This window comes from Plectropomus leopardus, chromosome 23 (assembly GCF_008729295.1).
Source record: "Plectropomus leopardus isolate mb chromosome 23, YSFRI_Pleo_2.0, whole genome shotgun sequence".
NCBI lineage: Eukaryota > Metazoa > Chordata > Actinopteri > Perciformes > Serranidae > Plectropomus > Plectropomus leopardus.
In genome coordinates, this window is record NC_056485.1 from 2,461,281 (window position 1) to 2,478,797 (window position 17,517).

At 39.7% G+C, this 17,517-nt stretch overlaps 2 protein-coding genes across 5 annotated transcripts; both read right to left on the reverse strand.

The window, feature by feature from the left end:
- Positions 1–884: 884 nt before the first annotated feature.
- Positions 885–8,211, reverse strand: rbm4.1 (RNA binding motif protein 4.1). The gene is made up of 3 exons (XM_042512225.1): positions 8,079–8,211; positions 6,040–6,452; positions 885–4,268 (listed from the first exon to the last, which is right to left on the reverse strand). Exons 2-3 carry the CDS (start codon positions 6,443–6,445, stop codon positions 3,418–3,420), a joined length of 1,257 nt encoding a protein of 418 aa, XP_042368159.1. The 5' UTR covers positions 6,446–6,452; positions 8,079–8,211; the 3' UTR covers positions 885–3,417.
- Positions 8,212–9,602: 1,391 nt separating this feature from the next.
- On the reverse strand, positions 9,603–16,482 carry LOC121962164 (RNA-binding protein 4.1-like). Of its 4 annotated transcripts, XM_042512369.1 has the most exons (4): positions 16,300–16,393; positions 13,981–14,410; positions 12,893–13,644; positions 9,603–12,021 (listed from the first exon to the last, which is right to left on the reverse strand). In XM_042512369.1, exons 1-3 carry the CDS (start codon positions 16,327–16,329, stop codon positions 12,908–12,910), a joined length of 1,197 nt encoding a protein of 398 aa, XP_042368303.1. In that variant the 5' UTR covers positions 16,330–16,393; the 3' UTR covers positions 9,603–12,021; positions 12,893–12,907. The 4 variants fall into 4 exon arrangements, with proteins under 4 accessions (XP_042368303.1, XP_042368304.1, XP_042368302.1 ...); XM_042512370.1 differs by lacking the exon at positions 16,300–16,393 and adding an exon at positions 16,418–16,482 and having other exon boundaries at positions 9,603–13,644; XM_042512368.1 differs by having other exon boundaries at positions 9,603–13,644.
- Between the last annotated feature and the right edge of the window lie 1,035 nt (positions 16,483–17,517).

The following is a 17,517-nucleotide window of genomic DNA, read 5'->3' on the forward strand; positions in this document are numbered from 1 at the left end:
GCAAACAAAATTGCTACGTTTATAATGTTAAGTGCAAAAAAATGTGCGGGGTGTCATTCTGGGCTTTCGACTTGGAATTGATCATTTTCACTATTTACCATCTGATTTTGTTTTTTTTTTTGTTGTTGTTTTTTATTTTTTTCCATATATGGCGTACGGAGAAAATACATGCTATTTCCACTATATACACTGTCACAATCAATGTTACTGCAAATCACTGACACATCCCAAACTGTGATAATAAAAAAAACGACTTTGCATGTAGTATTGAAAATACTTTTTTTCCATCTAAAAATACAGAGGCATCATGACAAAACCTGTCATTTAAGTGGTTAAAATGAAATTAAAATAGAACAATAAAAAATTGATGATTATGATTGATGTTGGTTAAAAAAATAAATCAATGGAAGCAGAAAATAATCTTTTTTTTCTATAGCATGATTTGGAAAGTGCATTTTGTGCACATAGTTATACAAATGTGTGTAACATTAAAGCTGGCACTAAGGGTTAAATAATTTGAACTTTGTGTTCTGTGGCAAATAATCACCAAGTATCTAAGCTCCAGACTTTTAAATTGCTATTCACACCTAAAATTTGAATAGATTGGCCAATATGTATGCTAAAATGGATATTCAGTCTGATGTGGCGAGCAATACCTAAATGATACATTTTATCCACACACCCTATGTTACCATGCCATTATGTCTGCCAACACCTCAGAGTTGATATGATCCAAGCTGCAGTTATAAGTGATCGTGTGTGGCATTTCTACTCCCCCTTTTTTCCCCTAAACATGGTGAATCTCCTTCTCATAGTTTGAATGTTGCACTTTGCTGTGAATGCCATTTGACAATATACAAAATGACAAAACAAACACACCACAGTTTTCAGACTTTGGACAAACAAATTTTAATTTTAATCCAAATGTTATAAATCAAAACAGACAGCATAGGCAACTGAGGCCATTTTTTTTATGACACCAACATATGATGAAGCGAAAGATGTGAAGCCTCATACAGTACTTATCACAGCAACAAAAATCTATTTGATGTAAGCAATGTGCCTACTGACCAAAAAAAAACTCTTGATGTAGCTTGATAAAAACTTTCAACTCAAATTCACAAAAGGTTAGATATAACCATTTTTTACTCTGTGCAAGTCCATATTATGTACAGGTGTTACATTTAAGCCCACAAGTTAGACAGTTTGTGATGAAGCATTCAGTACTCTTATATGTTTCGCCATGTGGTAACAACATGAACGTACACAAATACACTAAAATACACATTATATAGAAGATGAAAAAAAAATTTATTAACGAGACTAAAGACTCACTTTTAAAACATGCACCATGCACTAATTTATTTTTTTTCCACTAACTGAACCTAAAGAGTGTATAAACATAAAGCTACTTTCACAGCAGAAAGATTCAGTTCTTACAGTGTCATGAAAAGCTATCAACCAGGTCACAGCTAAACCCAGGATCTGCACTTGGGCTAAAGCAGGATTTATACTTCTGCGTCGAATCGACGCCGTACTTACGTCGTAGGCTCTGGGTATACACATGACACACACCTCTCTATAAATATAACTATGTGTTGCAAATTTCTATCACTGGGAACAAAGTTTTTATTTACTTTTAATTCACAGATAAAACAAAATAAATTTTGAGGACAATTTATTGTGTTTAATCTGTGATTTATCCTTACTTCATTTGAATAGAGATAAAAGTCTGCTAACCGCTTGGCTAATTTATGCAATGTAAAATGCCATGGGTTGTGCTAATGATGTTAGCATGCTGTATTTGAGGGAATACGTGTCTAATAAAAAAAGACTATTGTCTTTACAGTGAACCTTGTGAGCTGTAATTGAACCACATTTTATATGTGTTGTCTGTGTTAAATGTTGCTCTTGGTCCTGGCTTCAATGAGAAGAGGAAAATTTTGCTAGCTGCTGGGCTAATTTATACAATGTAAAACAGCATAGGCTTGTGCTAGTAGCGTTAGCATGTTGTACTTGTGAGGAATACGCGTTTAAGATAAGACTGTTATTTAAGTGAACTTTAAAGGGTTATAATTGAGCAGAATTTTCTAACATTACCATTGTTAAATGTTGCTCTTGTCTCTGAGTGGAGGAGAACTTTGCAAGGCTAATTTATACAATGTAAAATGCCATAGGCTTGTGCGAATAGTGTTAGCATTTTGTATTTGTGTGTTAAACGTGTCAAGCAAGTGTTCTGGTCTGTGAAGCTTCAGGTTAAAATGAAGCCAATTTGTGTACTTGTGTTTGGAATTGTCACTATTAAGCCATGTTTGATGTGTGTTTTGAATCAATCAAACTTCACAGCATTTCACAGAAGTTCCACCACTGACTGGCATTTTGGAGGTGTAACTACAGTGTGACACAGACGCACCACACACACAAGTATAGAGGGCCCCAGGGGAGGACATTTTTCTGTAGGCCAACACAGTAGTCAGCTTCGCCCTGGTTCCCTCAGAAAAAAACCCTTGGATTTTGGATTGCGCCAGAAAACAAAGGCCACCAAAGGTTTATGATACTTACATGTTTTGTTCAGCAAGATAATCTTGACAAACGAACACCGCTCATGATTTTTGATGCCTAAATGCAATCTGTATAAGTAAGAATTTAATGTTAGGCTATAACCGAAATACACCGCACCACATTAAGGCTATAAAGCCATGTTGGGCGTGATGTCGTTCTGTAGTCTCATTTAGCCACTTGCTAACAACCACCTTTTTTAAGACACAAAAAAGCTTCAAAGTTAACAGTGGGGTGTTGGCTATTGTCTGTCGTGGAAAAAAACGTGAGAATCTTTTTAGCTTGTGTTAACCATAGATGCCATTTCGGGCCTCTGACCAAAAACCCATTCAATAAAACCCATTGAGTTTGAGACAAAGGAAGTGGAGGTGCTGAAACGCTAACTCACTTCCAGGGTTTTGGGACTCATTACTGGGGTTTCCTGTTAATTAACAGTTTAGGCCACCTGCGCAGACTACGGCGTAGGCTCTGCGTAGAGCTGATGCATAACTATAAATCCACCTTAAGCCTTCTCAGAACTGCGCCAATACCACAACACGTAAAAAAAGACAATAAAAGGTGGTCAACTGAGCATTAGTTGTACTGCATTTTAAAGTATAACCTGGAATGAGATCATAGCATGTGAGGGCATTCAACCATTCACAATTATATCTATTCATTTGCTATCATTGGTTAATTTTACTGTAACCATAATTTTACTGGCCGAACTCCTCACACACACACACAGAGGGCTAAGCTTTAGCCTCTACTATCCCCTGCGTATCAATAATATTTCATTTGCAGTGATTCCAATGGCACTTAGGCTATCCTATCCACTAAATGTCAGACAGCTGTCACCTGACTGGTATGGGACAAAGGCTAGTATGTATACCGTGCCCGATCAGCGCCCGGATCCCGCGAATGGTCGTAGGTAGAACTTCTTGGGTGGGTGGGCACCGGAGAAAGGCGCGAACGCTCATATGTGTATCCATCTGCCTCGGCAGGGACTCTCCGAATCGGACTCCGGTCACGTGCGTAGTATGAGGTGACCGGGGCTGGTGGAGGAGGGAGGGGAGGGCACTCGTATGGGTCGAGGCTAGCGGGGGGCCCACGCTCCCTCATTATAGCTGTGGAGGAGGATGTTGCTGGAGCAGGCAAGGGGACACCGCGACGTTCCTCAAAATAACTGCCTCCATAATTGGCCCTGTACTTCTCGTAGTAGTCCACGACCCCGTACGGATCCCCTTCCTCATAAGGCGACCGTCGCACCGGGTAGCCTGGTACCGCGCCATAGACTGCACCGTTGCCCCTGTATGCCGCCTCGCTGCCGTACATCCGAGCCATGCTATGGTCAGCAACAGCGCTTATGCCGTAACCTGGGGGCGGCCCGTATCTCATTGCGCCCTCGTAGCCCGAACCCCTTCTGTACCCTGCCATGCTGCCACTGTGACCAGCACCCCGGGAAAAACCTTGTACAGGAGCGTAGCCGCCATCATACTCCGGCTCGCCGCTGAAGTCCGGATAACCCCTGTTGCGAGCACGCCCGCCGAATCCCGAATCGTATCCATCAGACTTAGGCTCTGAGCCGTTTCTGTGGTAGCCATTTTGGTCTAGAGGGCATTCTTTGGACCAGTGGCCTTCTTGCCCGCAACGATAACAACCCGATCTGTCTCCCATTCCCGGCGCAGTGCGTAGGCGGCTAGTCGAAAGCTTCACGCTCATCAGTTTGCCTTAAAAAGAAAACACTCAATAAGGATTGATGCCTGCATTTATTCTAAATAATATACTTCACATTTCCTTCCTGGTATACAAGAGTCTCCTAATCAATCAATTTGCTGAATCTGAAATATAATCTAAAAACAGCAATAAGACATGGCTTATGATTTAAACATTAAAAAAAAAGCTATTAAAGCTGAAATCCGTAACTTTCACACATTCCTACCCCCTGCAGTGGTAAAAGGGTACTCCAAAGATGTTCATACTACATCAACGATACCAGCGTTGCCATGGAAGGTTGTGCGTTCAATCTTCTAGTGCTAAACTTAAGTCAAGTTAGCAAAGTTTCAGCTCAAATTATACTTTCCTTTTAGCTATGAGGGGCTGCGTGATAAAACTTTGCTATATATGCTCATGCTGCCCAGGGTCCGCACGAACCGCATGTGCAGCCTAAAATCTTTGACCGCATGGGCAAGTATGTGCGCCGAAACCACACAGTTGAACTGGGTGGTTTCCCGGGTAATTATTTGTATGGTGAATTATCAAAAAACACAAATGGGCACCTACCGCACTATATAACTGACAAGTCAGATCATACCTGTTCTGGTTTTTAATGCTGGTCAGTTTAAAGGGATAGTTTGGATCTTTTGAAATGGGGTTGTATGAGTTACTTGTGCTTAGTGCACAAGACACAGTAGATTCCAGTCACCACCCCTCCAGTTTGGAGAAGCAGGCAGGAGCACTGACATGGAAGCTAAACAATGTTCTGCTGTGGATGGGGGCAGCAGTGTTCACTATATTAAGAATGTTTTCACCACTGTCCCTTACTATCAGACAGTTATTTTACGACAGAGATCTGAAGCTGTTTTACCACTCTCTTCAAAGCTAGATCATATTGAAAAAAACTGTAATACTAGCTCACTCAACACAGGAGTTGATCTACCGGTGCCTTGATTAGCTATTTTATGTTTATGTGTTACCTTGGTATTTAAAACGGTTAGTTCAAATTCACCAAAGTCACACAATGACACAAACTAAGTGATTGAGGCAGCAGTGGACCAACAGCGTCCCAGCCACAGCCTGTTCACCCTGCTGTCATCTGGAAAAAGATACAGAAGTATCCGCTACCCAACCACCAGACTACAGAGCTGCTTCTTTCCCCAGGCTGTGAGACTCCTTAATTCTTCCAACATTTCTTCATTTCTTCTTAAACCATGTTTAAGAAAAATGACAATAAATCTTTCTTGCACCTGGTGTTCAGCAAAATAAAATAACTGGTTTTGTCAATGGAGCTTTGTGGCTTTGACAAGAGCATAGATGGGAAACTTAAGCCATTAAGGGTTTTCTATAGGTGTGACTTTTTTAAGTGCTGCTACCCTTGTCCACATCGGTACATTACTTAACTTCAGTTACAGTACTCCCGCCTGCTTCTCTAAACTGGGCACGTGCCAACCAACATCTACTGTAGGTAATGCACTGACTATGCACCTCACACAACATCACTTCAAAAAATCCATACTATCCCTTAAACTGACTGTACTGACTGACAACCAGAACAGGTGTGAACAGTAGCTTTTGCCAGCGACATTACGGATACCAGCTTTAAAATAATAACGGCTGCCTTATTATCTTCTGCTTACCGTTATGCCTTCACGTTTCTCTTTTTACTTACCTGCAGCGCATCCACAACTTACCTATCAATTCACAAGCACAGAATTAAATATTCTTCATACTACATCTTCCATACAAGGTTAACTCCCCATTATTCCCAGCCCAAGAGTTCACCTTTAAAAGCCGTGTTGTCTAACTGATTAATGGCCTCCATGGCATCCTCCACCCGATCCATGTGAACAAAAGCATAGTTCTTTACTATGTCACATTCCAGCACACTGCCAAACTCTTCAAACTTGGCCCTCAGCTCCTGGTTGGTGCAGGCAATGTTACCAACATGTAGTTTGGTGGATCCTCTTGACTTGCCGCGACTCAATTCTACATTCATAGGCTGGCCGTTTAGCTCGTAATGGTGGAGGTTCCTGATGGCTTCTTCCGCCTCTGATTTGTCATCCATGTGCACAAAGCCAAAGTTCTTGACAATACTGCATTCCCCAATCTTCCCATATTGGGAGAAGAGAGAGCGAAGTTCATCTGATGTGGTGTCTGGCGACAGGTTTCCAATGAATATTTTCACCATTGTGGAGCTAGGAAGGCACAAGACAAGAAATAAAGATTATTGGCTCCACAATTCTAAGGACTCAAAGCTTTGACCAGTTGACTTAACACTAATTCAAATAACTTGATCGACAATAAGTATTGTGATTTTGGAAACCCTATGTTGCACACATTACCAAACGCTTTCCTGCAACCTGCATTGAGATAATCACAAGATAATGAACTCTGATAACAATGACTATTCAATGGATAACCACTAAACAGTGACAGTATCCAAATTAATCTGATTCACCATAACAAAATTATGCTGTACAGGTGTTCATCAGAACTTTGACATTAAAAACAAAACAACACCATTTCCCTCTAAATTTTAGCTTTAGAAAACCTTTACTTACGTAAACAGCAGACAATTCAACTCAAGAGCTGCTATTTATGTAGCAAAAGCCTCATTTGGTGTATTTTTGCACTGTGCTGACAGTGTCTGGGAAAAACATAACACATGCTTATTAAAAAAGTCTGCAGTTTCTGTTACAATGCACTTTTTAAATATGTAAAATTCTCCCTGTTGTTCTCACACATAGTAGGCAGATCATTTTTGATGACAAGAATAAGAGATTAAACATATTAGGAGTGGACAGATTACCAGCCTGGCCGATTATTGAGACAGATATTTGGCATTTTGCAGATGATCCGTATTGTTGATTTATAATCATTAAAATAAAGTACTAATAAAATTAAGTAATTAAAAAGTGCAAAAAAACGTGTCTGCATGGGAACTTTTACTTCGTTTCAAGTTTCAGTTTTGAGTAAAGTTGAGTAAGTTTTGTGTTTGTTATATTCCAAATTCCAAGTATAGACACAGAGATTTTCACTTTTATTTTATCAGAAGTATCCAAATAATGTTTAAACGCATTCAATCTATTATGATAAAAAGTAGTAGTCGATACTTGAGCGTTACAAATGGTAAGTCACGTGGCTCAACGCTAGACGGAACCGATTGTAGAAAATCAAGGGAATGTTTTACAGATGGTTGTAACACTTAGATTGCAACACTACCAGTATCAGTTAAATACAACACCACTCCCCTTTGTCGATAATTTTATTGCAGTTGGACTTTAATTGTAACCTTTGCAGAAAGTTGCTATTGCTTTGGTGGACCCCTAAAAATAATTGGGCAAAACACAAAACCGATACTTAATTTAGTTTTTATGTAGCTAGTGGCGTCTGCAGAGTGGATTTGCTTTGTTTCTCTTTGGTTATTATCTATAGGTCTAACGTTACCAAGAACTATAAATTTAATTTACCAAAAAACAACAACAATGTCGCATTTGCATCGCTCTCGTGTTTTCATTTAGCCGCACATCGTGGCTCCGAGGCTTACTTTCGTTAGCGTCTAGCGAGAGTAATGTTAGCAGAGTTACGTTAGCCGACGTATCACAATCGTAGGGGGCAACACGTATAATTGGATCATTGCGTTGGATTTTAGCCAATCGCAAAGTTATTTAAAATCCCTCTCAACGCTTTAAGCTTTCACTGAACACATCGCTAGCTAGTCTGCGAGTTAGCTTAGCTTATCCATACATTTTACAGACACGGGCCTTGATATCATAGACACCTTTTGGTTTATATTCATCGTCTTAGAGTTGAATTCTTACCTTTTTAAAGCCTAAGTGTGCGTCTCGACCCGAACAGAACAATATAACTGCTGTTTTACCGACTGACGTTACATTACCAGCTCGTGACCCGGCTACCACTATGGCAAACACACAGGGCTAACTCGGTTAGCACCTTTTGAGAGGGAGGCGAGTGTTTGAGTATGACCCGCCCTTCTCCGCCGTACTCTAGTTCTGATTGGCTTACCATGGTATTCTTACACAAACCCGCTAAATCTAACCAATCCAACAAACGCAGATGACGGGTGTCATCCAACCAATCAGGGCGAGAATAGGGCGGGTCATTGCTTTCACATTGCTAGGCAAAAAAAAAAAAAAAAATTGGGACGCGGCCAAGTGCCATGCCACCATATTGACACAAGACAATATGGAACTACACAGAGAGAATAAGCCAAATGCAATAAAGGACATCCCATATATAACATATTTCGATACATTTTTATGGTTAACATAACAAAGAAATGCACACATGCATTTACATTTTGTTAGTTTGTCAAACTAACAAAATGTATAATCTCTAATACCTAAACTGTCTCTAATACCTAAACTGTACAGTGATGACAAAATAAGATGAATTTAAATAGCCACCTGTTCAATAACACAGTTATGACAAAATAAACTGTATTTAAAGAGCCACAAATTTAAGATAAGCAGCCCATAATCATGGCTATCATAACGTTTAGCATGGATTGTGTTTTTCATGTCAACATGTCAATCTTTATGTCTGAAAGATTGAGGAAAAAGTAAAAAAATGTTAAGCACAGAATTTCCCCTCAACTGTGCCGATAATTTTATTGCGATCCAAGGAGTCTCAACCCCGAGGATGGTAACTACTGATCAGCAAATGTCCAGGAACTACTATAAAGTGGAGCAAAATGAAAATTGTATAAAGCAATACAAATTCTTCTGTTGGATTTCTCGGCACTGATTGTGCCATTGTGTGAGAGTAATAATGCAAATGGTTACTTTTGTTCCAAATATGGAAAACAATACATCAAGGTGTTTTTAATATATATCGTTCACAAAACAGATAAGGTCACAGTGACCTTGACCTTGACCTTGGATCACCAAAATCTGATAAATTGTCCTCAAGTCCAAGTGTACTTTTGTGACAATTTTGAAAAAAATAAATAAAGGTGTTTTTAAGATATCTCATTCACAAGATAAGGTCACAGTGACCTTGACCTTTGACCACAAAATCGAATCAGTTCATCCTTGAGTCCAAGTCTGTGCCGGATTTGAAAAAAAGTAAAGCATTAACAAGAAAAATTGGGTTACGGTGACCTTGATCTTTGACCACCAAAATCTAATCATTTTATCCAGGGGTCTGAGCCTTGAGTTTACTGCTTTTACTTAACCATGACTTTAACAAGTGCACGGTACATGGCAGAATTTATTGGACATTTTTGAACATAGTTTTTAAAAAATGAAAATTTGTATTTGAAGTGAATAGTTTCACTGCACCCATCACCAGACACCTTCAAAAACACGATTCAAACAAAGAACTGAAGAAAAGTGTCACCAAATTCATATTTGGCTTTATTAAAAATCATATCCACCATAAATTTTCAATGTATGCTGGTATTTTTACAGCTAGTATGAAAAATACAAACTTCAGATCCACGTAAATGCAAAACAAAACAAAGGCACCTTCAAGAAAACACAAGTGCCTCATGACTTACACAGCCCAAGCCCTGAGTCCTGCCTCACACGTACAAATCTGCTGCTTATGCTGTTATATGAATACAATAAAGATCCAACAGAACCAACAATTTTAAAGATGAAAGGGTAGTATCTATTGGCAGCTGTTTTGTAATATGTGCAACATTACCAATGGAAAAAAAACATTTAAGATATTACTTAGTTGCACATCACAAGTCAGCTTACAATCTTAAGGTGTCACTCAACGGCACACAAAGTGGAAATAGACAAGTTTTGTGCTTAAACTTACCTTTATGAAGTTAATATGGATCATGCAATGGAATAGCTATAGAATAATAAAATCACTGATGTTAAGACTGGTTTCTTTTTAGTCTCTCTTCTGCTGTGCAATTCTGTCTGCCAGGTATGATTTAGGAAAATGAAGGCTCCATTTACAGCTCAAAGGAAGTGTGCAACCAAATCAGGAAGCAGATAGCGCTTTTGTTTTGTTACTAAAGAGTATTAATATAAGTTATTTGATGGTGGAAAAACAAAGTAACTGGTAGTTGCGAGGGCTCTAATGAAAAGGGAAAGCAATCTGGTTGTCTCTGCAAAAAGCTACCTCAAGAATAACACTTGAAAACGCAAGAGAGCAATGTTGTCTGTTTCCACTTTCATTTAAAAACAATTTCGACAAGCAGACACCTCAATGAAAAGTATAAAATGTATCACTTTGATATTCTGTAGACACTAATTAGAAAAAAAAATGAGACTGGAATGTCTGAGATTATTTGTCTAACCATAGATACTAATACTCAATTGGGATTCTGTGTCAGCCAGGTCAGTTTCATGGATATGGATTAGGGCAGTGTGATAAATTAAAATTCAACTTTCAAGTAGTTTAACACCCAAATAAAACTACAGTTTTCCCAGATATGAATTCTTCTTCTCCAAAAGTACCGCACACAGCAAGTTTAGCCTGCAACCACTCAGAACTACCGATTTAAAGCGCCCAAAAAAAGTGTAACGTTAGCAACATGTCAAATTAGATAACAGTTCTACAGCGTTTATAAGGGATTTAACGTGTCGCCATGCCTTACTTCATTGATAGCAATCAATTGACAGTCAAAAGGGTTAATAGTATAGGTCGTACATTTTTGTTTTTACGCAATGGTATTGGATAGGAACTCATTATTGGCCAATTCAGAAGTACAGGAATCAGAATCTGAGAATCTTCTCTCTGCGAAGTTAAAAATGGAATACATCTCTAATATCAATATCTTGATACCGTCTTTCATTTTGGATATATTATAAGTGCTGCATTTCCCCAGTTTTAAAGGCTGCATTACAGTAAAGAGGTGTAATTTACCAGATTTATGTTATTGTATTTGCCTTTGTCAGATTACTGAAAATTTGTCAAAAATCTCATTGTGTAGACATTTCATAAAAGCACCATTAGTCAACCCTGCAATATTATCGCTATGTCGATATTGAGGTCTAGTCCAATATATTGATATATAATTTTCTCCATATTGCCCTGCCTTAATATGGATCAATTTCTCTTTTGTTTTCTTCAATGTGAATTGGAACACAAATTTGCTACATTGGGCAAAGAGTGTAGTTTTTTTTCGCTGCTTACTGGGTGTTTCACCCCTGTAAGCATAAAAACCAACCAGCTATAACAAAACAAACCTGAAGAGTCGCAGACTGTCACAGCACACTGATGGACAAAAATGAGGATCATTTCTGAAAAAACATGCATCTTTATCCACATCCATATAACTGACTGAGGTCATACCAGACGTGTGTCGAGAAGTAAGATAAGATTCCTGTGTACTACGAGCATGGGTTAACCCTCATTCCACTGAAAAAAGATAGGTGCAATTTCATATCTTCAAGAAACAGCAACACTTATTTTAAACGACAAATGGAAACCAAACAAATAACATTTGCTGAATTTAACGATGTGCTTCATGTGAGCGAGGAACACAGGTAAAAAAGAAGACATGGCTAAAAACTGAGCTGAAAACCAGCAGAGCAAGTAAGCAAGTTATTGTTTTATACACCGTACATGTCAAACAGTGCAGTTTGCTAATCATCCTTTTTGAAAACAGATTAAGTGGATGCAACTGAAAAGACGATTAGTCTGCAGGCAACTGGCGTCTCAGGTGCCTAGAAGGTGCAGACGCGATTTCCGATCTTAATTTTCCGCGTATATGCTCTGCTTCGGCGCACATCGCGCAGACTGATGGAAAAGGAAAAGTCCTGCCGTTCACAAACAGACCTAGAAAGAGAGCAAATTCCCTTTTCAGAGACCGAGTTTATACCCCCATTATCCGCAGCACAGCTTGTAGCGGTTCAGTACCTTTTAAGAGTTAAAAGGGTTTCGGGATCCCAGTGCCCACTGTAACGACTTACAGGAAAATGTCCCACTGTGCAGACATTACGTTAAAGTGTAACTTGAACATTTTTCAACCTGGATCCTATTCTCCCATGTTTTTGTGTCTAAGTGACTGATGTGAACATTTTTTTTAAATGAGTCCAGTATTGAGAAAGAGAGCTGCAGCATGCAGCCAGCAGCCGTGCAGTGCCTGTAATGTAAACAAATGGGGCAACTGTGCACCGCCGCTGTACGTCCTTTGAAGGTTGTTATTTTTGCCACAGACAGGCTCACATTACTGCTGAGCGCTATGACCTATATTTTGTGTCTGGTATTTTCCCTGTGATGACTCTGTTGAAGAGTCGCAGAGTTTTTCAACTGAGCGCAGGTATAAAGGTATCTGACATATTAATATCGTAAAAACGTATCACAGATTTACCAGATGAACCAGTATATCGCCCAGCATTAGCTCAGATTGATATTAAAGGTGTCTCATTACCTTTCATTTGATCTGGCCTTCTCATTCTAATAATCGGGGCCCGTCTCTGTCAAAAAAATAACCATTTATACACTGATGTGCAGTGATTGTGCTCAGTTGCCCTGTATGGTTACATTATGTGGCTGCATGCTGCAACCCTCTCTCTCAATACTGGAAAGATAAAAAAAAAGAAAAAAAAGTCCACATCAGTTCACAAAAACATTGGGAAAAAAGTTCAAGGTTTAAAGATGCCAAAGTTACCCTTTAACTGTCACTGATGTTGACTATGTTGCTCACCTTGGCACCATGGCTTTAGTAAGGCGCATAGCGCGGAGCGTAATGATCCTTGGGTCGTGGGACTGAGTAGGAGCTCCTGGAGCCTGACACCGGTGACAGCCGTGTTCGCTCATAGGTGTAGCCGGCCGAGGACGTTGGTACTCGTCTGATCGGGCTGCGGTCACGTGCATAGTATGCGGCAGCTGCGGCGGTCGATGAGGATGGAGGCCGACACTCATATGGATCTACACTGGAGGCAATTTTTGAAAGGGAGGATGGGGGAGGAGGAGGAGGGGGGAGATAGGACATGCGACGTTCTTCGAAATAACTTGAGCCATAAGAGCGAGGTCTGTACTTCTCATAGAAGTCAACACTGCTATAGGCACGGTCACGATCATAAGCTGATGACCTGTCGGCGTAGCCGGCGGGTGCTCTGCTGGCGTACCGATCCCCCAGCTCATAGCTGTAGCCAGCGGGCCTACGAGGGGGAGGCGGCAGCCCATAACTAGCCTGACTATACGCAGAGCCACCCATGTAATCAGCATCTGGAGGTGGGGCCATCCCGTAGCTGCCCCTGCCGTAACCCGGGGGACCGCGTGGGGGGCCCCTGCCGCTCCGACCTCTTTCGCCGTCACCGTGGCTACCGTTCCGACCGACTGGACAATCTTTCGACCAGTGACCATGTTTCCCGCAGACATAGCAGCCGGTATGATCTCCCATTCCCGGGGCGGTGCGAAGCCGACTGGTGGACAGCTGTACGCTCATCAGCTTGCCTTGTGAGGAGAGAGAAGACACGCATGAGACCACGGGAAGGCTCTTACCGACTATAACACACCTTCAATGCATTTGACGGACAACCACTGAGCAAAGCGCAATATCCTGCCGCGCCAGGTGCATGAGATTTTCTGTCGGCGCCTGTTCACGAGTTACACTGCCACTGGTTCTACATTTACTACAAGCAAGTCATTACTCTCAGTCCGTTTGGTATTTAGGTGGAATTATGCCAGTGGATTTTACTTGTCATGTGAGCTCTACAGCCACAGAACAGCATCCAAATTGGTAAACATAGACAGCAAAGACAAGTAGCTCCCCCCTGCCAAAGAGTTCACCTTTGTAGGCAACGTTGTCCAGCTTATCGATGGCATTCATGGCATCCTCCACTCGCTCCATGTGAATGAAGGCGTAGTCCTTGACTATGTCACACTCCACCACCGTACCAAACTCTTCAAACTTGGCGCGCAGCACGTCAGCGCTGACCCCTTCACCCAGATTGCTGACGTGCAGTTTGGTGGTGGACTTGGGCCTCCCTTTGCTCATTTCCACGTTCATGCGCCAGCCGTTCAGCTGGTGCTGGTGGAGATTTCGGATGGCCTCCTCTGCTTCGGACATGTTGTTCATGTGTACAAAACCATAGTTTTTGACAATGTCACATTCTGAGACTTTTCCATACTTTTCGAAGAGTTCGCGCAGCTCCTCCGGTGACGTGTTGCAGGCAAGGTTGCCAATAAATATTTTCACCATGGTGAAGTTCTGTGTGTCCTGGAAGATTTGGAAAAGTGCATCAATTACTTCTGCATAACCACAACCAGTATTTAATGACAGGGATGTGAGGGACACTGACTGTCAGTCAACAATTAATAGATAATAAAGACACCTAGTTGCCAATTAAAATGTGCTGAAGCCAAGGCTTCAACATATTTTCACAGACAACATTTCAAACCTTTTCCAAAACTTCTCAAAGACCACCCCTCCCCCAAATTTTTTCCTTGCATCACACTGTATTTTTAAACATATTAGGTTCAATTATAATTTCAGCTGCCCCCCACAAGATGAGTTCAAGGACTGTTCAAAATCACCCCAAATTTATAAGATGTCTATAAATAAAATTGAAAGGAAAAGAATCTTCAAGAAATTTCAGGGTTTTCAGTAAAACATGCCCAAAATTAAAAGTAATTTAAAAACTTTTTTAAGTTCATCAAAAAAAATAAATAAATAAAAAAAAAAAAAAGGAGGAAGACGAAGAAAAAAATTCTAGGAAAGGCATTTTTTCTTTTTTGGCATTTTTTTTATGAATTCACTGTTCATCAGAGTTTTTGTTTTGTTTTTTTTTTATTTATTTCATAAAACACATTTCCATGATTTTTCCAAAACTTATAGTGTTTTTTGGGGGGCCTGGAAAATGTGATTGTGAAATTCCATGACTTATCCAGGCTTTCCATGACTGTGGGAACCCTGAGCAGTGCAACAGGTCTTCTCTCTAGTAGGTCAGATCTGGTCAATTTAGGAATCCTCTCAGTTTACATTGTTGATCCACAACATAACAGTAAAGTCATCTTAGCAACTTTATAGTTTTGTCTTGTTTGTGGCAATTTATTTTTTGATGCTTGCTAACTATTTGCAGGGAGGAATGCACTGAATAAATAATAATTAACATCAAGGCATTCAATTGAAAGGAAGGAGGTGTAGGCTGAAGCTTTATTATAACTATCCTTTTTACTTAGCATGTTGTCACGAATTTACCACTTAGATTAACCCTTTGAAACCTGAGCAATTTGGCTTGATTTCTGTCAAGACCATGGGAAAAAAGCAAAGCGCAATTAAAGAAAAATGTGACCCAAAAACGACATAGAAATTGTTTAAAAAATGTACAAGAAAACTACACAAACATTATTTTGGAAAAACAAGAAAAAAAAACACCAAAAGTCAACTTGTGGTTGAAAAAAGAAACTTAAATCGAAAGCTATTTACGATCTTCTCTAGATAGTTTAAAAACAAAGCTAAGACAAATCGTCCTTTTACTTATTTATACATTATTGAGGTAAGTGACATGAGTATATGTAGTCCTGTACATGAGTAGGGTTTATTGTATGTTTATGGTTGTTAAAAGGAGTTAGGTTCATCTTCATTTTGCCAAAAAACAAGTACAAGTGCGACGTAAACAACAACACTGGGTCCAGTGGTGGGTTTAAATGTCCGTTACAGAAATGTTGTCTTACACACAGACGAGTTTGACTCATTGAATAAAATAAAACGTGTAAGTGCAATTACTTGAACGTTCTAGTAAATAAAACTAAGTTTAAGACTATGTAATGACTTTTCAGGCCAACTCTAAACTTTTGGAGAACCCACAGAATCCGGGTCACAGCTGACAAGTTGTGCTAGCCTGCTAGCAAGCTTGCTAACATCTACGTTGTTGATCTTCTGTGTGTATGTTTACAGTCATAGTGTAACTAGCCTGGCTGTAGCCTAGCTACAGTCTGAACAGCTCGCTAGTTGTTTATAAAATACAGTAAATGTTGTTCAGGGCGTATTGTTTTTATGTTTATTCATATTTCATGTAATGGCGTTCTTATGGTTGTAAAATGAAGGCGTATGATAACAGAGAGCTAACATGTTAGCTAACAACTTACTAGCTAACGTGCATTCACTCGCTCAGACAGCGTCCTCTCAGAGCACATCTACAGCAACGCTGCCATAACAGCTACGCAGCAATAACTTCGTAAAAACATTTCGCTTCACGTTTTAACCGAATATTATCTAACTCACCGTCTGAGCAACGAAGGCCTCGGCTCCAATGAATGAGAAGCGAAATGGCGCTGCTGCGCCCGAGATGCAGCTGCTTCCGTTTCTTCTACTGTTAATTTCATATCCGGTTTCACTACCGCCACCAGCCGAGTGGAAGTCTGACCTTCTTAAAATATATCCATGGTATGTACGTATATCCTGCATAGCCTAATATCAACGTTATTTATTTTTATATTTTCAGAGATTAGGATGAAGCTGCAAGCAGGTTGCACGGCATTGAGTGACTCCATTTTACCATTTTCTAAAAATACATTTTTGAATCAACAAATCGTTCATTTCAGTATGATTCATATGTTAATGTAGGCAGCAAAAACAAATGTATATAATTTCACATTAGTTTAGCTCTTTTGGGTGTTTTTCAAGGCTTCCTTCATAATAGGAAGTTTAAATAACATCAGCCATTTCCTTTAAATGAAACACCAAACAGCAGTGCCATCTGGAAGAACCTCATGAACACATTATTGGTTTGAGTGTATGGAAGCCCATTGCTGCCTTAATGCCAGAAACAAAAATAATAATATTCATAATAACATGAAAAGTTTTTCATGTTTTTATATAATTCAAACGTATCATGTTTGATCTTGTTAAAACATGAAAAAACACCTTCTTGCTATAAAAAAAAGAAATCTCTTTATTATCTGATACTTATATTTTTCTTCTGGCAGGCCAGCAATACCCTTCTGTATCAAAGTATCACAATCATTGTTCCATGTTATTTTATAAATGTCACCTCTTTCAGTTCATCTTTTTGGGATATATAAATCTTGAGTAAAATCTCACCCAAAGTATATTTGCTAACATTTTTGGCTAACACAGTTCTGTTCTGCATGGAAACACATGACCTTCAATCAAAATTAGAATGAGACTCATTCTTATTATAGGAAAAACTGGTGAAGCTGTAACATCTACACAGCTCACTTCAAATCTCAGTAATCCCCAACATGGTCCAGTTCAGCTCTGGGCTTTGAAAAGTTCAGTTTGCTACCATGAAGCTGCAGTCATGAAAGCAAAGACAATGAGCACTTTCTGAAGGTGGTATAATAAAGATATTCAAAAGTGTA